General features: G+C 38.4%; 2 protein-coding genes across 5 annotated transcripts in view; both read right to left on the bottom strand.

Moving 5' to 3' along the window:
- Window positions 1–8,927: 8,927 nt before the first annotated feature.
- Window positions 8,928–14,283, bottom strand: arl5c (ADP-ribosylation factor-like 5C). Of its 2 annotated transcripts, none has more exons than XM_081368170.1 (6): window positions 13,146–13,634; window positions 12,140–12,200; window positions 11,869–12,016; window positions 11,596–11,679; window positions 11,064–11,215; window positions 8,928–10,055 (listed from the first exon to the last, which is right to left on the bottom strand). In XM_081368170.1, the coding sequence occupies exons 1-6, from the start codon at window positions 13,189–13,191 to the stop codon at window positions 10,007–10,009; spliced, it is 540 nt and encodes a 179-aa protein (XP_081224296.1). In that variant the 5' UTR covers window positions 13,192–13,634; the 3' UTR covers window positions 8,928–10,006. The 2 variants fall into 2 exon arrangements, with proteins under 2 accessions (XP_081224296.1, XP_081224297.1); XM_081368171.1 differs by lacking the exon at window positions 13,146–13,634 and adding an exon at window positions 14,179–14,283 and having other exon boundaries at window positions 8,929–10,055.
- A 1,232-nt stretch (window positions 14,284–15,515) lies between these two features.
- cacnb1 (calcium channel, voltage-dependent, beta 1 subunit) overlaps window positions 15,516–25,677 on the bottom strand; it is a 46,088-nt gene continuing 35,926 nt past the window's right edge. For all 3 annotated transcript variants that reach the window (XM_081384961.1, XM_081384959.1, XM_081384960.1), the window contains 6 exons: window positions 24,592–24,672; window positions 24,441–24,499; window positions 24,142–24,251; window positions 20,294–20,445; window positions 19,757–19,852; window positions 15,516–19,509 (listed from right to left, as the gene is read on the bottom strand). In XM_081384961.1, coding sequence (XP_081241087.1) covers window positions 19,228–19,509; window positions 19,757–19,852; window positions 20,294–20,445; window positions 24,142–24,251; window positions 24,441–24,499; window positions 24,592–24,672 — 780 coding nt within the window. In that variant the 3' untranslated portion in view covers window positions 15,516–19,227. The remainder of the gene's footprint in view (window positions 19,510–19,756; window positions 19,853–20,293; window positions 20,446–24,141; window positions 24,252–24,440; window positions 24,500–24,591; window positions 24,673–25,677) is intronic.

The following is a 25,677-nucleotide window of genomic DNA, read 5'->3' as shown; positions in this document are numbered from 1 at the left end:
AAGCAACATAACTTTCCAGTTTTGGAAATGTTGTTTTGAATTTATTGCACCAGTGTCTTAGACTATGTTGTAGTGTGTGTGATTTTGATGGCTTGTGTGTCCTGTCTGAGGGCAAAGTTTGGTTTTTCAGCGAGAGTGAATGGTTTTGAGTGTAGAGCTTCATTTTGACCTGAAAATAGGATGTTTGGGGAATTGGGTGAGACGTTATGGATTTGTGTTTATAGTTTTGAGAATACGAGGCATAGTTTCAAGAAATGTGTTTAAGCAATCGAGAAAAACTGTAATCATCAGATCCCTCTGTCCACTCTGTCAGCACTGGGCATCACAGGAACTCCACTTTGCTGGTTTGAATTTCACAGGTAGGGTATAGCTATAGGTCTTTGGGTGGGGGGAACAGACACGGTGCTCTTACCTTCAACTGCTCTTGTGAGTCTACATCCCCTCCAGAAGGTCGGTAAGTGAGCAACACCTCGTGGTACCTTCACTGAGAGGCACAAAATCACTTTCCAGAACGTTTTCGTTCACTGTTCCTTGCTGGTGGAATCTTCCCAAACCAATCCGCAACGCCGAATCCCTGACAATATTCAAGAAACAGCTGAAAACGAATTTCTTTTGTCAGCACATAACTGCATCATGCTGGGAAAAAAAATCGTCCCCTATTCTTTACTATTCTCCCTGTTCTAGCTTGTACTAATCTAAATGATGTCTAAACTTTGTACCTGCACTTCTCATGTTTATTGCCTCTTTATGATGAATCGCTTGTTGTATTCCTCATTTGTAAGTCGCTTTGGATAAAAGCATATCTGCTAAATGAATATATATAAATGTAAAGTATTAATTAACTTGCTCATTCCAGCACCATTCTTTCAAAAACCCTCTTTTATGGTCTTTATCTTGATGTGTTACCAAATTGGAAATTAGTGATTGACCGGCCCACAATCCAAATAGATATTCTTCTATTATATAGTATAATATTCTTCTAAACTTCGTTTCTATAGTAGGCGAAAAACAGTATGTGACAAAATAAGAATGTCCGAATTCACATTACTCATAGCCTGGGAAAACCCGGACAACTTCCTGCAAATTTAGATTTGCTCTGCAAGTAGTCTGGCAAAGAGCCCATTTCTAATCCGTCGAAATCGCGGCACCAATCAGAAACGTTGGGGCGGGCTTTACACGATGACGATCGCTCTGATTGGTTTTAGGTCTATCCAATAGGTGGTTTGCATTTACGTGACTGTGATGACGCGCGAAATTCAGATGGAGGGCAGGAAGTGAAGAGCGGAATGGACGAGATGGAGGAAAGTATCAATCAATACATCTAGCCTAAATCGTTCATGACATTATTTTAACTATAAGCAACCCAATTTGTCTAGATATGTAATATTATTTCATTTGTATAATGAGCTTGTATTTGTTTTAAATTATATTGTATTTTTATTGTGAGTGCATGTGAACTGCTGCAGTCGTGTGATTTAGTCAGCTTGATTAACATTATTACAATGTATATTCCTATTTAACACATATGCTCTTTGCTAATTATAGAAACTATAAGCAAAATTGAAAAGTTTGATCGATTTGAGCAACCATAAATGACGCAAAACATAGGCATTTTGAGTTTGTTATAGTGCTTCCTAAATGTAGCACAACACTTCCTGCCCTCCATCTGCATTTCGCGCCATGGCAACGCAGTGACGTGACGTCATATGCAAACAAGGTATTGCGCCCAGAGGCATTTGAGTGACGTCCATTGGTGAAGCGCACCAATTTTTAAATGCATTATTATATTCAAATTGCAAACACATGAGGACAGTCTCCATGAAAGACCCACTGGCAGATGAACGTGCTACTACATTTCTCTCCGAAACGGTAGGAAATTAAATTAGATTTAAAGGACAAGTTCGGTATTTTACACTTAAAGCCCTGTTTACAGATCGTTTCTGATGAAATAGAACGGTTAAGATTAAAATTTGGACACATGCTGCTGTCCCGAGAATTTTAGGTTTATTTCGCTTTCCCCCAAACCTCTAGAATGGGTGTATAGGTGCACTGGAACAATACTTCCTAAAATGCATTAAACTTTCGTTTACAAAGACCTGAAACTCACCGAGTGGTCAGGGGTGTTCACTGATATGCTCACACAAAAATCGCTGCAAAAGATGCTTTTCAACAGGTTTTATCGTAGTTTTTGTCCAACTCCATTGACTTGTATTGAATGTGCTGTGTGAGGTACGGTATTACTCCGCCGCTTCTTCTTCTGCTTCTTCTGTGTATTCAATGAAATGCCAGCGGTTTGCTTGCAATTGGCAAAGGTGCATTATCGCCACCAACTGGGCTGGAGTGTCTATTATTCAAGCGCTCAACGGAAGAATCTACGGGTGTGAGACGTTTGGAAAAATAGATCCACAGTTTTATAACGAATGGTAAAACACCTGTTGGAAAGCAACTTTTGCAGCGATTTTTGTATGAGCATATCAGTGAACACCCCTGACCACTCGGTGAGTTTCAGGTCTTTGTAAACGAAAGTTTAATGCGTTTTATGAAGGATTGTTCCAGTGCACATAGACTGCCATTCTAGAGGTTTTGGGGAAAGCGAAAGAAACCTAAAATTCTCGGGACAGCAGCATGTGTCCAAATTTTAATCTTAACCGTTCTATTTCATCAGAAACGATCTGTAAACAGGGCTTTAAGTGTAAAATACCGAACTTACCCTTTAATAGAGGATTTTAACTGTGACAAGATGATTGACAGGGCAGTTTACTGACAGGATGCACGCGAAAGATCCGTCCGATAAAGATGATGAAGTAGTATGTCCCAAAGCTTGCCTAATTTTATGCTACACATTCAAAAGTAAATACCTTTTCTTCACAAAAAGAATACATACTTTTATGGCGTAGTGTAACTTAGGCGAATTGGGACGCAGCATATGGCTTTACACGATGACAATCGCTCTGATTGGTTTTAGGTCTATCCAATTGCGCCCAGAGGCATTTGAGCGACGTCCGTTGGTCACGCCCCTTTGGAAATGAGTTACTACTGAGAATGGTCTGGTTTTAACCAGGCTACATTACTCATAAAAGAGAAGGCAAAAAGTACCCGGATGACCTACTTCTGGTGAGATTTTGAAGTGTGCAAACAATGGACACTTTACTATCCCATGAGGCCACAGGAGAGGATGTGTGAATGGCAGCGACGGAACTGATGCTGGTAGGGCACATCATAATAATGACAACATGGAGAATGTAGTAGGTCCAGATTACATTCATACTTTTTAGCTGGCGTGAATCAATTACTTTTTTAAAATAAATATCAACTCAAAAGAGAATGCGATTTCAGATGCAGCCATTGAATCCCTGGCAAGATGTGTCACTCGCATATTAGGTAATATATCTTGACGTTGTTTAAGAGTGTTCGACAAGATGTGTTACTCGTGGTAATGTTCACGGTAGCTCATCCCAATGAAGTGCTGTCAACTGGCAATCACGACATCTACTAACAGAAGATGATCCTAAAGTATGCAGCTTTGATATTCAGAATCAGAACAACAGTCTACAAGACAAATACCCTGAGAGGTAAAGCATTTCTTCAAGCTGCATTGATAAAATCATTGATAATTGTTTTTTTATTCACTCAACCCTTTTTAATATTGATTTTCTCACTGCAGTAGGCCATGATTAGACCAATGCAACAGGCCACATGTGGAACAACTCTTAGAAGAGTGACACAGTGCTGAATTAAAAGAGTTTTATGTATGAAATCCCATAGTAATCTTGTTGAATGGCAAACATACACAAAACAAATATTCACACTGTCACACCTTTTAAATAGCCAAGGGTGTAGACTGATCATTGGATGACTACTCCGTGAAAAAGACACCTGTGACTTTCACTAGTGTGTGGGGGTATAGCTCAGTGGTAGAGCATTTGACTGCAGATCAAGAGGTCTCCGGTTCAAATCCGGGTGCCCCCTTCTTTTAACTATTTATTAAACTCAGACCACATTGTTATATAAATAAAACAAATCAATATGAAAAAGCATGTAACTAATTACAAATCTTGGCAATGACAGGCCAGGAAACTGAGGCCTTCCATGAATCTTCATGGTCTTAAATCTCACCTACCAGTAATACAGTGATATGGGCCTGGTTACCAAACACACACCCTTACTGACTACTAAGCAATTATTTCATTATTTTGGACTCACTTGATGACTCAACAGGAGGAGAAAGCATGGATAGACTATCATCCAATTTACTCACTCAACAAGGCTGTGTTGTCATTAAATGTAAAAACTCCCAGTGGTTCTTAACTCGGGTGCCGGGGCCCACTGGGGGCCTCAACAAACTTTGAAAGGGGCCACAAGATGACTTCAAATTATTTAAATTAATACAAAACAAGCATTCAAAAAAGTTAAAACAACAACAACAAAAAAAAAAATGTTTCTTAGTAATTGTTTTTAAAAAAAACAAAAACAATATAGGCCTACATCTTTCTAGTTATGCCAAGCTCTAAAATACTGAATGAATGAATGAATGATTTTGTGGACAGGGTGTGGGTGGTTTTTGGAGTAAAAAAGGTTGAGATCCACTACCATAGACACAACACCTTTTGAACACCTTGTGACATGCTAATTTCAATGATTGTTATCCATCGTCTTTTACATTTATTTCTGTTGCCAATCAATGTATCGTCTACATTTCTGTTGCCGCACACATCAGCACATCAAGTGTAATTTACTCAAGCCAACAGACTGAAGTACTGTTAGTATTAACATTAGCATTAACAACAGTTTTAATTGATTTGTTTGTTAAATATTAAAAGAAAAGGACATAGATTAAAATCATGTACATTAACTCTTTATTTACACCAGCATCATTTTATGTCTAATACAAAATGCAGGCCAAATCTTGATACAATATAGTTTCATAGGGCTTGCTAATGAGCAACATTACATCAGCGATTTACACTGAAATAAAATTATTTATAAAGACTTTCTACAAGTGAGAAAGTCTGTTTTTCTCCTAAATAAATATTTACCAAATTTAGCACATCACCTACACCTTTGTGAGGTAAAAAAAAAAAAAAAAAAAAAAAAGGTTATTCAGAAACCTAGTGTTAGGGAATTTACAGTTAAAGACCCAAGGACCGGATATGATTAAAGCTCCAATATGTAGGGATTTTGTAATAAAATTTCCAAAAATAACTTGCACAGTGTGATATATTTCCTCCAGTTATGTACTTACAATATCTCAAAAGTCTCCAAAGATTTTTTATTTCAGAGAAATTCCGATTTTAAATAACTGGCCGTCCCGGAAAAGAAATGTCGCGCCTCAGTGACGCAATGTCCGCTCTCTCTATCCTTCTTTCCGGTGTGGACCATGTGATAGGATATTCCACCACACCGGATTTTTTTTTTTTTTTTTTACAACTTTATTGAGGTTTTTTTTCTTATCACAATAAACAATAAAGACATCTGACAAAGAATAAAAAAAGGAATAAAATAAAAAATATGACCCACATCACCGGAATATCGCATGGTAAAATGCGGAAGTGGTGGTTAAAGCGTTATAGCCATAGACTGTATGGTTATAGCTGTTATGGATCACGAACTCTTTGGCGAGTATTGAAGTGCCAACAAAACGAAAGCGTCCATATTCGGATACACTCAGACTGTGTGACAAACGGAGGAATAAAACCCAGATAAATATCGGCAGGCGTTTTCGAGATGGAGAGAGCTGCGCGTCTGGACTTGTCAGAGACTCTCTCGCGAGTGTATTGAGACAGGTAAGACATGCAACTGTCAATAATAGCACTTATAAACAAAGTTATATTGCTCTTTGTACTTTGGTAAGGCTTTTAATCACGTGTGGTGACCGAGATTATGGCAGTACAATTACAATCGGAGATGATGTTAAAAAAAATATTTAGTCATTACTTGCAAATGTTCGTTCAAATTTACTTTTAGATATTGGTTTGAACACGTTAAACAACACGGCATTAACCATAAAAAACGTAAAACTGCACAACATTAACCAAACAAATCATTTGACAAATAGCTGTATGTTGTAACGGGATAGCCTAATATAGCATAACATTTCACGTCCCTTGCAGTTCATTAATTATGATGACATAAAATAATACGATAAGACATACAGGTAATACAAAAACGAATAAATTACCTCATCCGTGATCATGATTCATTAATTCCATTTAGATACATCGCTAGATGGTGAAAACGCATTATAAACCACATCTCCCATCGTCACCTCCTTCATAGCGTCATCAAGCTTCGCCTTTGTTATTGTTGGAAACTGCGCCCTCTTGTGGTCAAATACCAAAGTCACATACTGGAGCTTTAAAGAAGACCAGGAGTTAGAGGTGCAGTCAATTTAAGACAAGAGCCAGAATTATAATAAATTGAATCATTTTTTTAATGAAGATAGTTTGCAGTTTCATCAGCAGAAGTCAGCTTCAAGACTCATAAGGAGTATGTAGGCCGCCCCACTTACAGTTACAATGATCACAGCAATTATACCCTTCACCAAGGTCTAAGCTACTTCACTACTTCAGGTTGAGTGATTCTGATTGGCTAAGTAATAGATAAACATAGTAAATTTCCACACATGGAATGATGGGCAGTAGCACATCTCCATAGTCTGTACGGCTGCCACCAGGACCCTGAGTTAGGTACCAGTGGCCCTCCGAGATCACAAGACTGTGTGCCTAGGCGCCAACATGTCGAAGAAAACAAGTCAGTAATACCAGTTGTTCTTTAATCTGTAACCAATATACCAACACACACTCACAGACACAGCTTCTTCCAGGTTGGATTTGGTCGGGCTCTAACTATAAACAGGAGACTCTTCCCAAAACATCCAGATAACATGCTCTTTCTCTCAGGAGAGGACACTTTAATATAGAACAGTAAAGTAAAGGCTTTAACTAAGAAATTGTCACTTAAACAATTTGGTCCCAATGACCCTTGTGACCAAGCGTGCCGCACAAGCCCTGAAAAGTGAAGCCAAAACGTCTCGATCGCCCCCCGGTGACTGGTCCTAGTATAGGTCATAAGCCCCGCCTCCCCATGTTATTCAACGGGACGCGAGACCAACTAAACAATTAAATTACACTTCAAATATCTTTTTTCCAAAGGTGGTTTCTTTCATTTGCTGTCGTTTTTATCACGCTGATGTAAGTTCTAGTATCTGTTTCCAAAATAAGTTGGTTTTTAGTTAGTTACGTGATGCGGTGGTGTAACGTCATGATTGACAGCTGTGATTGACAGGTTCTCCGAGCGAAGTAGTCACTGAAGCACCAACGGACATTTTTTTCGGGATCTTCGGAGGACTGAGGAGATTGTATTTGCTTTATTTTAACAAGCCTCTTGTCGTACTGCAATCAATTTTTAAAAAAGTGTGCAGAATCCACTCTCCCTGAGTGCATTCTGCGAGAGTGAGGGCGGAGCGTTGATCTCGCGGCTTTACTTCCTGCTCACTACTGCGCAGGTCTGGTCCCGAAATCGCTACTGCGCAGACTCAAGTTCCAATATGTCAGCGCCATATCGGGACTCTGGCGGCTTCAGTTCTCACCAATGGAAGAGAGCGAAGGGGCGTCGTCCATATTTTTTTACAGTCTATGCTTGTGACCTATAGCTGTCATGGTGAGCTAGAAGAACAGATATATGTCTTTTATCACAGGTTGAAGACCTTTCTCAAACAAAACGAGTCCATGTTTCATCTCTGGAAGCTGGGCCAGGCCCGGCGCCACGAGGGGGCAAAAGGGGGCATTGCCCCCTCAGATCTGATTTGTGCCCCCTCAGTTTCATTTTTGTATTTATGGTTACAAATGAAATGTTTAACCTTTTGAGCGGTACAGTCCCATATATGGGATTTTTTTTTATTTCAGTGCCCCTGAGAGTACGGTCCCACATATGGGATTTAGAATGTTCGGTTACGGCCAGATTCAAACTGTGCTTTCGCGCGTTGGTTGGCGCTGAGCCAGAGTCGGACGCGCTCAGCGCTGTCATATATCACAACTATGCAGTGTTTTCAACCTCACAATTTTTATTTTAGGTTTCAGACAATTAAATACACATTAAGCACTAGTAAAACAATACATTTGGAGTTTGTAAAATACACACTGATGTCTGTGGAAGCAGCAATAACAATCTATTCAAATATAATTTGCCGACGTGTGCTATTCATCATATCAGACAAACACAGTGGAAGTAACTATAAAGTAGTTTACTCTATTCTTCTATTCCACTTTCTTGCATGTATTTCGGGAGAAATTGATGACTCACAGGATTCTCAGAACGCGGCGCAAAGAAACAGCCATCTCACGTTATAGATCAAGATCAAGATTATTTATAAAGGTTTTTAAATGACCAAACACACTCACATACACATTTTTTTTATCAGATAGTTGATGACATGATAAGCAAGTTTGTGAGTATTTTGAATCAAAAAGGGAAAAGGAAATAAAAGCGATATATCCGCGGTGTGTCACGTGACAAATATGACGCGTTGCCATGGAAACATTAAGGGGGAACGTTCTAAATTCTAAAATAACAGTCGCCTTGAAAAAACTCAGAGTCAGTTAGAATATTAAAATTAAGCGTGAAAGGGTTAATATATGCATAATAAATGAAGCTGGCTTATCTTTTTTTACTAAGCAAGTTATTGTGTATTGTTCATTGATGGTATAAAGTTAAGCCCCCTTAACAATTTCACATGCCCCCTCAGTCATTTCATTCTGCAGCCGGGCCTGAGCTGGGCTGAATAAGCAAGCTCTGTTGCTGTATTGCTGGCATGGGCCAGACCCTTCGGTCACCTCTCGGATATCAAATACAGACATCAGAGAATACATGAAAAGAACATTTCAGTAATCACACCGGTAACTTCTATAACCAAGTAAAATCTCCTAAGCTCATTCAACTCATTTAATATTTAGAAGGAAAAATATTGATTAATACCTTGCTTATAATCACTCATTAGATATACATTGAAGCAGCAGTGGACTCCATATCAACCCCCTTCATCAGATCATTTGTAAATGTAGTGTTGGGGACAGCTTTGATACAATGATTTCTACCTTAATGCATTAGAAAAGTAAAATGCACACAACATGCATGCCAAATAGATGTTAAGGTCTTTGGTCTGTTTCAAGTAACAGTTAAGAACAAAAGCATTAGCATACAGTTCGACAAAATGAGGGGACAGATTATCATCTGAATGATCAATGCAAATTGAGCTACAGTCAGCTTCCGTTTGATCTGATAACGATCGATTGTCGTACGGCCAGCACCTTTGTTTTACATGCTCAACAGTCAAATACATTTTGAACCCAGGCTAAATACATTTCTCAAAGACAAAGGCAAGTTTTTAGTAGATTTTTATTTGTACAAAACTTTTTTGTACTAAATTATATAAGAAAACATACTATGAATATCAAGTCTGTCTACTTTCAGAATAAAATACTTGAACACTATGTTCCATTCTGCATGCACACATCTGCACAACATACACAAATCATAATCAATTCCTTTTAAATACTTCAAGTAATGTTTTTCAATAGCTTAGTGGCTCATCACGGATCAGTACGGGCATGTGAACCGTCACCCTCCCCCTCTCAGATGGCTGTCTGTAGACAATTACTCCACATGGGAAGCGGAGCCGTCGGCACAGCCAGAGGTGAATACAGCGGCACCAGATCATCATGATCGTGTCAGATCATTTCAGAAGTCTGTAATGTAAACATGTGGACCTCTAGAACGGAGTCACATAATGTCCAAACACAAACGTGTATACACACATACACATTCTCTCACACACGCAGAGTCTTCCGGGCTCATTCTGGTTTCCAGAGTAAGTGGATGAGGTGTGTTCCTCCAGACTACAGCATTATTTCAGTATTACTCCGACAGGCACTGAGAGCTGGATAAAAGTCAAAGAAGGCCTAATCTCTCTTTCAACAGTTCCAGAGGCTTAAGAAGCACCGCTGCTGGGCTAATTCGCCACAACACGGGAGCGCATCCAATCTAGACTGGCAGGTAAACTGTAGGGGGAAAAGAAAGAGGTGGTTATACATTATAAAAAAAGGCTCTCACTCAGGCTACTGGCTTGGAAACATCTCAACCCTATACTGCCTACTGTATAATATTGACAAATTTACAAACATGATCACAACACAACAAAAAACAGTTGTCTGCTACATGCCTTTTGTCGTCTGTATATTTACATTTTTTTAAAGTAAAAGGCCTTTAAGGATAATTCTTAAACTGTCCACCTTCATGTCTTTTTGCTGACAAATCAATTTGAAATCCGTCAGCATAAAAATAAATTTGATATTGTCAGTAATATTTCAAGTTGAACACTTACTGGACTGAAGCGACTTAGGTTTACTTGATTATCCAAACATCACATTTTAGAAAAACGAGCTTTGAAAGCTTTTAATTGAAAAAAAATGGAAAGGTGAGTATCAAATATGATACATCAGGGTTTTGAGGAACATTTATTCGAACATCTCCCAAACATCATTGCACTGTGCACAATTAAAACTACTGAGCTTTGATTGATAAATGAAGCATAAAAAAAGCATCTAAATCTTATATTATTGAAAGATGGATTATTGGAACAGTGAAAACTGATATTTATATGCAGTTTATGTAAGAAGTCTGCTATACTGTAATAAAGATCTCATAAATATACATTACAAGCTATCAGAATTATTCTTACTTTTTTGCCATATAAGTAACTGCACCAAATTGCATATTTTTGCCTCTGAATAAAACTGAGGTGTTTATTCCTCCTCGAGTATAAGCTCCATATTCTCTCTATATCATACACTATAATAGCAATTAAAGCCAGACGTATCAAATACGATACTAGATTAAAAAAAAAAAACGCATACAAGCTTATAGATTTTTTTTTTCCTAAAGGTTCAATAAATTGCTGATTTGAAAGGAAAAAAAATATTTTTTTCTCACTACTATTTAATATGTCAGGCTTTACAGGGTTAAACAAGCAAAACACAGCGGTAAACATATGCACTAAACACACATACCCTTCTCCAGTGAGAGCGCAGCAGGCCTGGACATGCCAGGAACGAGCGGTGAGCGAGCTGAGGGTCAGACTCTGAGAGATCTCTGCAGCAGACATACTGTTCTTCATGTCCTGCTTATTCGCCAAAACCAGCACAGATGCGTTCTGCAGATCCTGTGTGGAGAAGGAATTAAATCAAACCATGTTAAAAACAATTAAGACTAGGGCTGATCTCACTTGGGATGGTCTAACCAAACCCTAAAAACCTGATAATTTGTTTGCAAATCCAAAAATGCACATGGAAATCCCTAGATGATTTTTCAATCACGTTAAAAAGTTTACATTCTTCCTTTTATCAAAAAAAGATTGATAAAAGCAAAAAAAAAAAAACAATACTGTTTTGAACATATTTCAAATGATAAATAAATTAATAAAATACTAAAATAAATGCATTTAAATAGATTTTAAACCCAGACCTTGATAATACATGTGCATGAAAAACCATGAAATGTTCATAACAAACTGTGTCATGAAGCAGCTGAATGAAAACTAACCTCGTGTGCAAGCATGCGATGAAGCTCCTCTTTAGTTACAGTCAGGCGTTCTCGATCAGTGCTATCAACAACCAGGATGATAATCTGTTACATTTAGAGGGGAAGATTATACATCTTGTAAAGGTTATAATTTGACATAAATATGCTGTATATAATAAAATATATAAATATTTTATATGCTATTAAAATATACTAGGGAAAGACTCATAACCAGTAGAGATTCATATAAAAACCCTGTCACACTAGCAAAGCATGCAGGTTAAGGATACACACCTCTGTGTTACAGTAATACGAGTTCCAGGTAGCTCTGAGATTCTCCTGGCCGCCAATGTCCCAGACGAGGAAGCGTGTCTTCTTTATGGCGATCTCCTCTACGTTGCTGCCAATTGTGGGAGAAGTCTGCACGGCTTCTTTAGTTAAACTGAAGAGAACAGGGAATAGAAGGTTTAAAAGTTGAGTGGAAACATCATGTAACATGTCAATGTGTCATGTACGAAGCCACGTGCTTCTCCTGCTTATACTTTCAAAAAAGAAAAACACTTACAACTGGTAGAGGATGGTGGTTTTCCCAGCATTGTCCAAACCGACAATAATTACTTTGTGTTCTAAGAAGAGAAAAGGGAGGATGTTAAAAAAACCCCAACATTTTAATCAGAATTTGTTTGATCTTTTCTGTATAATAATGTAATTTGATAACATCAACAAGTAACGCAATTTTGAGAACTTAGTGAACTATGTCTGCTTGGGTTAAACAAAGTTTGGAAAAGTTGTGTAAATTGGTGTAGAATAACAACAGGTAAGCAGAACTCCTGTGATCTTTGAACCTCACTGGTATGTACAATCTTATCTGACATGTATGCAGAAAGAACAGAACATCCTAACACAGACTTGCATAAACGTGTGTTTCTCAGTGACATGTTATTAGTGTCACTTAAAAGGCCTTTTCACATTGGAAACCTGGGAAATCTTGTTTCTCATTTCAGCATTACTCATATTTTATCATGGTTTAGTAATCTGACTTCGAGAATTCACACTGTAACGTTACATTTTATTTACAACGGCGCGTGAAAGTTTCAGAAAATAATCAATGCTAATGAATGTTTAATAAACACGCACCGATGAGGACGTTCATGATTGGTTGCCTGTTGCTAAACAACTTGGCGTTATATCTTTTGACATCATAAGTTATAACAATATCGTAAATATGAACCCTGGTTTAGAGGTGGTGCTGACCATCTTACAAAACTAACTTACACACGTTAAAATCAAGATTAAAACTGTCCTTTAGTCGGAGTGTGAAAACACGTTAACTGTTAAGAGTGAAGAGTACAAAGTTTCTCAGAAGCCAGGACAGAATGATGTCCGGCAAATTTTCGTTTGATTAATGTTACTGAAAACAAGTAAAGGTAGGCTATATTAACTAACTTACAGCTATAACAACAAGGCAATTTTAAAAACACTTAACTTGGAAAAATAATACTTAAAATGCTGTAATGATAAAAATCTTAAAACCCCAAATTTCCTAAACCTTTAAAAAAAAATTCGCTTACCTCTATCCCCGAAAACAGTCATCAGTTTGGCGAACAGTAGCCCCATTTCCAAAGGCAGTGGATTTAAAAGGCCGGATTTGTTAACCGATCACACCGGGTATTCTGAACTCACCGAGCGCTAAAGTCTTCTGGCTCCTTCGGTTCTTTATATCTGAGCAGTAAATACTTCTACAGCTGTTAAAACAACAGACCAACGAGCGATAGGATTCTCTGTTTCTTGTTGCGCTGTATTGTCAAACATGCATTAAGATGTCTAAACTACGGTCGAAATGTTAAGAGATTCTTTGCCTAAGTGTCTGTTATTTAATCGGCTGGTGTCTGTCTAATAGGCCTTTTGCTCTGATACATAATATCGGGCCGAAACACGGAATTTCGTCGTGTTTTTCGTGGGCGAATGCATATTTAAACGATGAGTAATGACGCAGAGGTCGCGTCACGCGTTTCAGGGGGTAGTCGAAACGGCAATCCTCATTGGACGCCCACGGGGATGACGCATATTACCGTACAATTCTTTTTGTCCGTATATGGAACGGGGCGTGGCGTTCTTCGACGGTGTGTTGTTGCGTTTTCGAGTTACAGGGGAATTTGAGAGGAAGTTTAATGGAACTTTAATCAGAAAGTAAAAGAGAGCTCGTGGAATTCCCTGGACTCTCTGTAAATTAACCACTATAACAAACTAGTTTCCTCATTGTCATGTCTCTTACATCTTGACTTAGAGTCTACTGACTCAAATCAACAACCTTACTCGAGAACTGTATTTACAGTGCCTTGTATTTGTCTTGTTTTTTTGTTGCATTGTACTTGTCTGTAATTGAACTAAAACAATTCCTTACTTGACATTTTTTTTTTCTGACCTCAGTGACACCCTACATTCTATATCACACTTATACAACCAGATATCAATCAAAATCTACCAAAACAATATTATTGACTTGAGTATATTGATTTAAGTGATATTGCTTAAAAACAAAAACCAAATCATGTGAATTGCCACCAGAATATCGCAAGTGATGAAACCACAATCTTTCCATACTTGTCATGACATGCTACTTTTTCTGTTCCTCTTGATTATGATCTGAGCTTGATGAGTTTCCTGTTGTCAGTCTCCTTCCAACAGTGTGCTGAATCAGGTTTCTCGCACACCCACACTCGTGGACTCGTGTTTTCTCAGCATGAGTCTGTGTTTTAAACGCGTTGGGTACTTCTTAAATGTCATGATCTGTGGAACAATGAGACACAGTGTGAGCGCATCTGCTACAGGAAGAGCAGAAGCATGTAATGCGCAGAGCGTATGCACATCACTGCACAAATGTGCAAGTGTGGTTAAGTGGCATCCGCACATCTGGCCAAGAATGGTGTAAAGTGTTTTTTTGGTGTGGTGTACCCACCTGTGAACAGAAACGGTTGTTGGTTCAGGTCAAGATGTTTGTGTTACAATAGGGAAAAAGAATGAAGGAAATATTTCTTCTCATGCCTAATTACAGTTTCCAGGCATTGCGATCATATTTTGCAAGCCATTAATGCAAAGTAAATAACATGTGATGCTCTTTATCAAGAAGAGTTGATCAGATTCTTTGCGTGATCCGTACATATCTACAATTCACCCGTGTGAATTCAGGGGTTTGACTGTTAACCAGGATTGCCCCCATAAATGAGAGGTGATGACCATCTTTTTATTTCTTCCTCGCACCCTATTGTCTCAAATCCTGCATTGTTTCCCCGCTCTTTCCTTTTTTGTGTTCTTCCTGGCCCCCCACCACCAGATATTCTCTCTCACCCTCTCCCACCCCCATCACACCCTTTCCTCTTACCCCTCTATTTATCACTTCTCGTTTACTACAAGTCCCTTTTTGACTCAAAGGCTCCTTGAGGCCTGACACAATATTCGAAGGCCTCCCTCATTTGCTACAATATTTCCAGTATTTCTGCTGTAGTAGGACATTTTTTATTGATATATTGAATAAAACTAACATGGCTAATAGCCTAGTTAATTATTTTCATATATTAAAGTTAATTCATTTAATATATTATATGTAATATTTTTTTTTATATTTAATATACTAAATTAATTAACCATTATTCATTTGGTGATTCCAGACAAATATACTATTTTGTATGTTCTTTAATAAAAAATATATTTATTGATTGAAAATAAAAGAGTATAAAGTATCATTTTAGTTTTCATCTTGATTTTTTGGGGCATTTCAATCTGGATTATAGTGTGATTATTTTAATATATTAATAATAATTTATTAATTGAAACACTTTTCAGTCCCTCTGCTGCCCTCTTAGAAGTTGAGAACCACTGATCTATACTCTACATACATTTTGTAGGCACGTGAAAACAGCAATGGCACAGGAAACAGTTGATCCAGATTAAATTTTTAATTAAAATATGAATTTATCCACAGATTAAAAACAAAAGAGTAAAATGGAGCTACAATCAGGCACCAAAGAATACGTCTGTTTTCCTTATATTTTGAAACAATTGCGATAATGCAACAATAACATTATTTAGTAAGCTATCTACTTGTATATTTAGCAAATTTCATCATGATGATCTTTTAAAACATAGTTGAGGGTAAAAAGAGGCTCATAGACATTCACCAATGCTCTGGTTACATAAAATAGTAAAGACTCCAGATTTTCTTCCATTTCACACACACACACACACACACACACACACACACACACACACACACACACACACACACACACACACACACACACACACACACACACACACACACACACACACACACACACACACACACACACACACACACACACACACACACACACACACACACACACACACACACACACACACACACACACACACACACACACACACACACACACACACACACACACACACACACACTCCTGGCCACAGATATAACACAAAAAGCAGTAGCAGTAGCATTAGCATGAGTTTGGCAGTAGGATGTGTGTATCCGTGTATGTCAGTGTTGAGTTTGCAAGAGTAACTGTGTTCCAGCTTCTCAGACTGTGAAGTGATTCCTTAAACTGTCATGCAATAAACACTTTGTTTAATCTTAAAATAACTAGCAGTGCAAACATGTCGCTTTTTTAAACAAGGTAAAATGGTAGTGTAGACTACTATCACACACGACAAAAATAACAACAACTGTCCATGAGTTGCACTGAGTTAAGACAACCCACCATGTTTACGGTGGGAGTGGCCTGATGAAAGATTACGGCACTTGTGATTGGTTGGCCTGTGTGACTGAAGTGTGAATAAGGCAGAACATGTTTCCAATGGCAGTGGTACACTAGCGGCACAAATGCTAAAAGCCCTTGAGCAGGCACAGAAGACGAGACAGAGCCGGTTACAATCAACACAAAGCAATTTGTGTTTATGGTCTCAAACATTTTGGGCTTTTAGTTTGAAAATGTGTGTCTTATTTATATTTGCATATTAGCCTTTTAAAAATGCTAGCTGATCTGGATTAACGTCTTGATGCACTTGTTAGCCCTATTAAACTATAACATGTGAGCACCACAGCACCCCTTCTGGATTGGAGGAGTACGCAGCAGCGGCAGGGAGCTCTGTAAAGGTTTTAGCAGGCTAAAGACTGGGTAGACCTTTTGAGACTCAATAAATAAAATAAATAGAATAAAATATGACGCAAAAACACGCTCTGCAGTAGTATAGTCTGGGAAATCAAACTGGTGGGTCACTCCCAAGACTTTCATGTATCAGAAAGACCTTGTTTAAGACTACAGAGGATGCACACACGCACATACGCACCCTTACTTTTGCAAGATTTTGGTTATACATTGTGAATCATGTTTAATGCTCAGCAAGGAAAGTCATGCAGTACTATACAAAAGTAAAACAGAATGAAGAAAGCTTCTTCCTCCTCAAAAACAGGTTGAATCTAAATATGTAATGACCGAGAGCTTTGTTAGCGTAGTGCGAATGTCGTGAGTGTTAGCTGTACAGCGTTTGTCAATGATTGTGTTTCTCTGGGTTGTAAACAGATTCAACTATTGAGATTCTACTTAGTGTCGTTCTAAACAACTCTTCTCGGGTAAACCTGCTCTAGCGAATGTACACATCTCTGCTCCACTCCTCCTGGCTATGGTTACGGCCCGTGGTCGCCCCGCCGCTCTCTGCGTCCTGACAGTAGCGCTCCCTCAGCTTGCCTCGTCCACGTTGGTGCTGATTGGCTGGTGGTGGGACCATGTTGAGGTTCTCCTGGTCAGGCTCCGCCCCTTCGTCCTCCCAGGAGGCCTGGCGAGGAGTGTGGTGGGCAGGGTTTAGGCGGTACGAGCGGCACGGGTCCGGCTCCTCGTACGGATCGGTCTCCATGTCGTCGGTGTAAGCGGAATCCCGGCTGCCCTGGGTCTCGGAATCGAACGTGTCCTGCCGCGACAGACCTCGTCCTCCTGTTTGCAACTGGCTGCGTGAAGAGCGCAGCGGCTGCTTCCCTCCCAGGTCGCTCTGGTAGTCTTGGAGACTGCCGCGTTCAGGCCCTTCCCTCTTCTGTTCTCCATGCACCAGGAATGGCCCCTACAGCAAGCCACACCCCCGAAACACACCACAACAGGCCAAGGCACATGCAGACACACACAAAAATAGAGCGAGCGGCATGTTAACACAAAGGTTAGAGGTCAGCTTTTTACCTTACAAGTTCAAATAAAATATTTCAACATTCCAGGCAACAATGTCCATACATTAAAATGCATTCCTTACTCATGCTTTTAGGGGAAAAAGACAAAAAACTGGTAGCGAGAAGATATATAGCATTCTTATGCTTTGTGTCGTTGCACAGAGCTATGAACATTTCTATGCATATTTACCTCTGATTTTTAATTGCAACCTCTACAATAATAAAGGATCTTGCTTTACTTAAAAAACAACAACAGAAATACCTTTTATGTTTTCAAAAACATAAGAAAGTTAAAGGCATCTGACAAACTACAGACACAAACCCACACCATGCACAATACTAAAAATTAGCGCCATCTAGTGGCCATATCAAACCCATCACAAATATTGGGCTTCTAGATCGGTCATCTTTGGAGTCAAAAGTTATCTGATATTGAAACCTGAAAAAATATATACAGAAATATTGACCAAAATTTATTTTCTCTTTTTTCATACATTTATTTTCTATTATAAAATTATACATATATATAAACAAATATATATTTATATATATATATATAATAAATATATAGAACATTTATATAAAATTATCAAATGAAATTAATTCAAAATATTGAACAAAATTTATTTGATCTTTTATCATTTAATTTATTATATAGGTTTTAAATTTTCTTTCTATTTTCAAATCCTTATAAACATAGGACCTATTATATATAATTTATATAAATCATCAGATGAAGCTATTTCAGTAATTATATTTGAGGTGCCCTGTGAATAAATTAGCTGTGTAACTTTGGTCTCCTAGACAACTACGTAACGGTAAAGACTGAACAGATGAATGCTCATTTCTTCTTGTTCAGATTGTGGTGAGACAGTTCTGAAAACGCACACACTGACACACAGGCATTGATCCATCCTCTGTCTGTCTCGCTCACTCACTTTCTCACTCGCTGACTCTCACTTCTGCATGCAGACACACAAACACACACTTTCATTTAACTTGGGTAAACAACACAGGCGTGTCAATGCATGTGTGCAAGCTCCCGTTCGAATTTTGGCTCAGTGTTAATAGGATAATGGATATGAGTGGGTTTTTCAGGGCTGGTGCCATGGCAACCCGGAAGAGGGTGGCGATCTGAACTATGTCTCCCAGACGACAAGAGGCCATTGGAAAGTCCGGCAGGCAATCGAATGAGGCCAGGGGTGAAGTGTGTGTGTTTGTGTGAACTGTGGCACGTGGTGGACTTATGATTATTACATGTTTTGTTCGTGTGTATGTTGTATTATTTATATCATTGAGAGATCAGTCAAAGGAGAGGAGCAGAGACAGACAACAGAATTACAGTTGCGCATTTCTATCTCTTGAGCAGCCATCGTTACTTTTCAGTGATCGGGAGATGGGTTCTGGACCCTTCAATATCGCATTGTAAGCCCGGCCCGTCTTTAGAGGGCATGTTCCTCTTCTTGTTGCCCTTGCCCAGTAGCGGGGGAGCCATCGAGGAGCTCCATGTTGCGACGCAGGGAAGTGAGCACCTGTACCTGCAGGTTGGAGACGGGTTCGGGCGAGGCTGCCAGGGCGGCTGTGGCCATGGTGCGATTGAGCAGAGGGTTGGGTGGGTTGCTGCTCGGAGGGTGTGTAGCCTTCCAGTAGGCCTCCAGGTATTCAGCCAGGTGTTCACATGCATCCTCCAGCTGATTCTCATCTAATATTATGTCAAAAAGCTCCTGAAAGAGAGAAAAGGAGACGTTTCAAAAGAAAATAGTGAGCAAAGCAAATGTGCAGTTTACATGTTGGAGACAATTACACAAGTTTTATCTGTTATCTATGCTATCTTTGCATATGACTAGATAAGACTGAATCTGTGAGTACACACATTTTAAAAATGCTGTATGTGTCTAAGTAACAAAGAATAAAGGAAGACCTGAAAGTGTACATAAATGTAAATCAGTAGAAATCTAGTCATATTCTCACAGGAGGACACTGAGCGAGTTTATCAGCTGCCACCATTTGGACGTTGAGATGTTTGGCCTGAGATTTACCCCTGGACTTTATCAGCCTCTGCAACACCTGATAGAGAAGAGCAAATATACATCCAATAATCATGTTCAAATACATTGTGATGAACACAAATAGTTTGTGGTCAGTTAAGATTTTTTGTGTGAAAGAAATTCATATTTTTATTCAGCAAGGATGCTTTAAATTGATCAAAGGTGACAGTAAACACATTAATACTGTAACAAAATTTCTATTGAAAATAAATGCTGTTCTTTTGAAAAAAAAAATGTATCTGGTTCCACAAAAATAAATAATCAGGAAGGATCAAGTGACACTGAAGACTGGAGTAATGATGCTGAAATTCAGCTTTACCATCACTGGAATAAATTACATTTTAAAAATATATATAAATATAAAACAGTTATTTTAAATTGTGATGATAAAAATAATTTCATAAATCGTACTGACCCCAAACCTATGAACGGTAGTGTGTATATTGTAGCTAATATTTACCTTTGGAGAGGCGATCTTGATGTAGACTATAATAGGTGCCAGTGATGTCTTGGCCAACTGAGATGGGTGGTTGATTGTGTCAGCATCCAGAGCCACTAACTGGAGCGTCCGAGCCAGCTCAAAGATTCTCTCGATTTCACTTTGTACCTCAGCTGCCAGATGAAAAAAAATTAATATAGCATAATTTATTAATATACAATACACACACACACACACACACACACACACACACACACACACACACACACACACACACACACACACACACACACACACACACACACACACAACTACATCTCATCTTTCATCTATACACTGCAGAATCAAAACATTCTTAAAATAACATAAAATAATGGAAAAACAGCATTATGGTATTAATAAATGTTTTCAGACAATGGATATGTGGTTGTTTTTTTGCAGTGTATATCAGAGAATCTTGAAAGCACACACAAACACACCTCAAATTTTAATATACAATGAATTTCAGGAAGACTAACCTTTTATTTCACACTCAAACCCATGTACATATCATGCACGTGAAGGTTTATATGGTCTGCTCGAATATATGCATGTGTGAGCATGTGCTAGTTTAGTTCCTTTAATCTTTAAGTAAATGGAACGCTGAACAGCATGATAGCAGTTTCCAGAATAGCGGTTGCATGCCATGTGCAGCTTTCTGCATTGATCCACGGCAGTCTGTCGAAAGCAGCAGTTAGCTGTAGATCAGTATGTGTGTTTGAGTATGGATATGTGTGGGTGTGAAGTGCAAGTGGCATCACACTTTTTACAGCGAGTTAGAATCAATGCATTCAGTCATTTTTTCAGAGTGTAAAAAAAAATCAGGAAGCCATCATACTTTTTTAGTCAATTTCATTTTTTTAAATCAAATGTAGTGCTATTTAAGGGGCAATGTCTCTTAAACTATAATATTTTATTATAATGAAATCAGAACACTTGTTATCAACTGTTATCCAAAATCTATTACTTAATTTACATATACACTACCAATGTTTTTGAAATAAGTCTCTTATGCTCACTAAGGCTGCATTAATATGCTCAAAACAGCAATATTGTGAAATATTATTACAATTTTAAATAGCTGTTTTATATTTTAATACAATTTATTCCTGTAATGCAAAGCGGAATATTCAGCATCATTACTCCAGTCTTCAGTGTCACATGACCATTCAGAAATCATTCCTATATAATGATTTTCTGCTCAAGAAACATTTCTTATTATTATCAATGTTGGAAACAGTTTTTGCTGCTTAATAGTTTTGTGGAATGTGTGATGTATATATATATATATATATATATATATATATATATATATATATATATATATATATATATATATATATATATATATATATATATTGGGATTCCTAGAAAGTTAAAAAGAACAGCATTTTTTTTTAAATAGAAATCTTTTGTAACAATTGCATTTACTGTTACTTTTGATCTATTTAATGATACATTTTTTTAATGATAAATCTTTCTACATCCTTCCAAAATATTTTTTTTTTCAAACCATTGAAACTATTACAACAAAAATATTAAATAAAAAGTATGTTTAATATCTTAAGATATTTAGTAGGATTCCTAATTTTAGTCATGTAAACAATACCAGCAAGCATGCCCCATTTTCTTAGCTCATTGTCACTTGATGTAACACAAGATGCATGTTACTGAGGTCTAAATGAATGAATATGACTTGAAAGAGAGAAAAGTTACTAGGAATGTTTTATTGTGATTGTTGTCTCAGGTTGTTAAATTTTACGTCTAGATGCACAATACAATATGACAAAAAACTCCACTACTACCCTACACACTGTGTTGGCATCAATAGGAGTTTTTGCACCGGGTAGTTCTAGGAACTAGCTACCAGGGTGGTTCCCCGAGAACTAAATGTTCCTCTAGGGCCGTTTTCCTGGTTGCAGTCGCACCACCAGTAGGAACTCTGAAGTGGCGTGAGTCACGCTTGTTGTTGGAACTTTTGTTGACGGCACCGAGGAACGCCTCAGCACACAACGCTCCCATTCTCCGTCTTCATTAGTTTACGATCTGTTTAACAATCCTGTCTAATACTTTATTAGATATAACTGTTATTCAAAGTAGACAGTGTATGAAAAAGAATTAGTGTTTGCCGTGTGGTTGATGCTCAATGTCGCTAGCTGAGCAGAAATACATAATCATGTTTGGCTTGGTCCCCTCAAAGTCAAGTTGGATTTTCTCCTCAGCGTAATGTTTAAGATGTCCATCTATCACTGTTTTCCACGTTCGTAGAGTTAGTTTCTGGAGTAAATATATAGGCTATAAACTGTGTGTGTACACTGCTTTTTTTTAAATGACGGGTGCTGGTGTTTTACGTGCGTTCAGCCAATCAACGTACACTTACGTTACTGGTAGTTCCTATTGTGCTGGGTTAGGCCCTACTCTAACGTAGGAGCTAATTTAACTAAAATTGTTCAGTTCCTGTGTGCGAACATGCCCAAAAAAATGAGTTCTAGGAACAATGAAAAGGTTCTTCCGGTGCCAAAGCCCCTAATAACTTTAGCTACACTTTCAAAACACTTGAGCTACTGAAAAATGTAGTGCTGTCATGACTCATGACAACTCTCAGAGTGTTTGGCATGGTAATGGATATGACGATGCTAATGTATTTGGTCTTGGCGGAATAGATCTGCTACGCTGCTGCTGTTATTGCTGCTGCTACAGAGCAAGTATGAGACTTGCTACTGTCAATACATACACAACACGCTGCTGTGAGCATGTAACTGATGCTGCACAATATAGCATACATGAATTACCCGTAGAAAATCTACACAGATGGAGCTGGGGAAGGTAGAGGGTTTCTGAAAGTGTGCTGCAAACTGCTACAGCAAACACTGACCAAGTATTTGAAAGTTGAGCAGCAAACACATTAGTTGCTGATGCAACAGGAACCAATCAGCTGTGTCCTTTTAAGACAAAGTGATTGCAAACAGATTGAGTTAAGGACATATCAGCGTGCATCCTCTAGAGTTTAATGACAGAACTTATGGATTTAAGTTATTAGTGTGGTTACTTTTAGTTAATAACACCACAACCGACAAGTTAAGACTGTTCACACCAAACTCAAGGTAGAGGGTAAAGTAAAAGGACAGATGGACGTAGAGTTAGATAAATGGATGGAGAGATGAATGAATCGACAGATGGATGGGCATGAAGGGGAAAAGGGTGGGATGATTGGATACGTACCCAGTACGTCTGACGTGAAGAGAAAAAGAGGTAAGAAAAGTGTGGTGGGAAGGTGTGGCGGGAGAGAACAGAATGAAAAAGAGAAAAAGCCAGATCAGACATGTCAGACGTAACAGAGCAAGAAGATGAAACACTAAGAAAAATGTTTAGGAAACAGAGAGAATGTGTACTAGTGTACACTAGTGAAAAAAAAGTACTCTATAAAAGTAGTCTAAATGTCTATTCTCATAGAGAGCACATATTCACCAAAAAAGTCAATTTATTTCTTTGTCTGACATTTTCCCATTGAAAACACTTAAATATAGTGTGTGACTTTCTTCTTTTCTCTATACCAACTATACCGTAATACCAGAATGAATGCATTTCATTCATCTCAACAAACAGACTGTTTGTTTTGCTCTCAATGTGAATAGCTTTGCACTTTGAAATTTGCTTCACTTTTTTGTTTGCTCTTAAGTGCCTTGGACTAACATGAGTCCAACATATTTGTTGATTGTAGTCATTCAGCCCGCTGCTAAACCAAATGTTCAGTCTGTTCAGGCTTTACGAACAAATGATGGAGCTCTTTCAGATGCAGTTTCACATTTGTGTGCAGGTGTGTTTCATACCCAGACTGGATCTGGTGCTGGAGCGCTCGATGATCGTGTGTTTGCTGGGGTTGTTTAGGACGGAACGTTTGGCGAGTGAGATGTCTGCTGTCACCCTGGTGATAGATATTCTGGAACAAACAACAACCCATAACCACGGTATGCCAATTACATACCATGTAACGAGTGTACAGAACTTTGCCATCGATATTAACAGTTTCTTTGAGAAAAATAAATCTTGCCAAATTTCATGATGGGAATTTTGTTTTTTATATTTCATGTCTTCATTATGACCATGACATGCATATTTTAATACCAACCTGCCTTCAAATTTGTGTTTTAGAAAGTCAAAGAGTGCTTTCTGCATCATATCTGTCACCTGCAATGTAACAAACAGAACTGAACAACATGAACTAAATGACTAAAATTAAAAATAGACAGTTTTTGAGAGAGAGAGAGATATTGTCTTGCCTCGTAGCCTTTAAGGGATGGCCCCACCAAAATAATGGGTCTCATGGAAGGCACCACATCATAAGGAGGAACATGTTCCATCTAAATGTTCACACACACACACACACACACACACACACACACACACACACACACACACACACACACACACACACACACACACACACACACACACACACACACACACACACACACACACACACACACACACACACACACACACACACACACACACACACACACACACACACACACACACACACACACACAAACAAACAAAAAAGCCTCTTCAGTGACATTCAGTGAATAAATCTGAATTATAAATAACCACTTTTAGGATGCCCAGCTCCCCTTCCCTCCTCTGACAGATCATCACTTTAATCTAACCTGCTGAGGGTCCTTCACTACATGAAGTGTGTGTGAGAAAAACAGAGACAGAGATCCGTTGCTCAACTGATCCCCATTTGCCATGGCTCCTCTCACTCATATAATATATGACTGACCAAAAGTTTCAATGCGCTAGTTAGAGTTATGAACAACCGGAATATCTAAAAACAACCGGAACAACTACAATATAATGTCATCATTTTGAATACTCTAATTCCCCCAGTCGGGCATCTGTGCATGTGTGATTGTGTGTTAGTAGCCATTGTGACAGCAGTCACATGCGTGGGCTACGCTCTATTTCACACACCAGTAATGGAAACAGAAACCGTGGAAACCTGTCAGGGTGTTTTTGCCTCATCTTGTGTACATGTGCAAGAGGATGGCTATATGTCCACAAATGTGGGTGGACACATGGGCCAGATTCATTCATTTCTTGATTCAATCTGAATGAGATGAATATGTCCTGTAGAGCTCTAGGACTAATACAACCTGACATTTTTTGCCCTTTCTGAACAGGACTGGTACAGAAACCCTGTGTCAATATGCCACAACAAATCACATTTAAGTCTTTAGAGAAGCAAACTAGCATAGAAGAATTTGTCTTTTCTGACCTTTTCTGAAATACATTCACAGTATTTGCTGAGCTGATGCAGGGACACTATGACAATAGCTCTAATACTCAGATATCGTCAAAACAAG

Source organism: Scardinius erythrophthalmus (genome assembly GCF_964197995.2).
Source record: "Scardinius erythrophthalmus genome assembly, chromosome: 1".
In the NCBI taxonomy this organism is placed as follows: domain Eukaryota; kingdom Metazoa; phylum Chordata; class Actinopteri; order Cypriniformes; family Leuciscidae; genus Scardinius; species Scardinius erythrophthalmus.
This window is presented reverse-complemented; position numbering and strand designations above follow the sequence as displayed.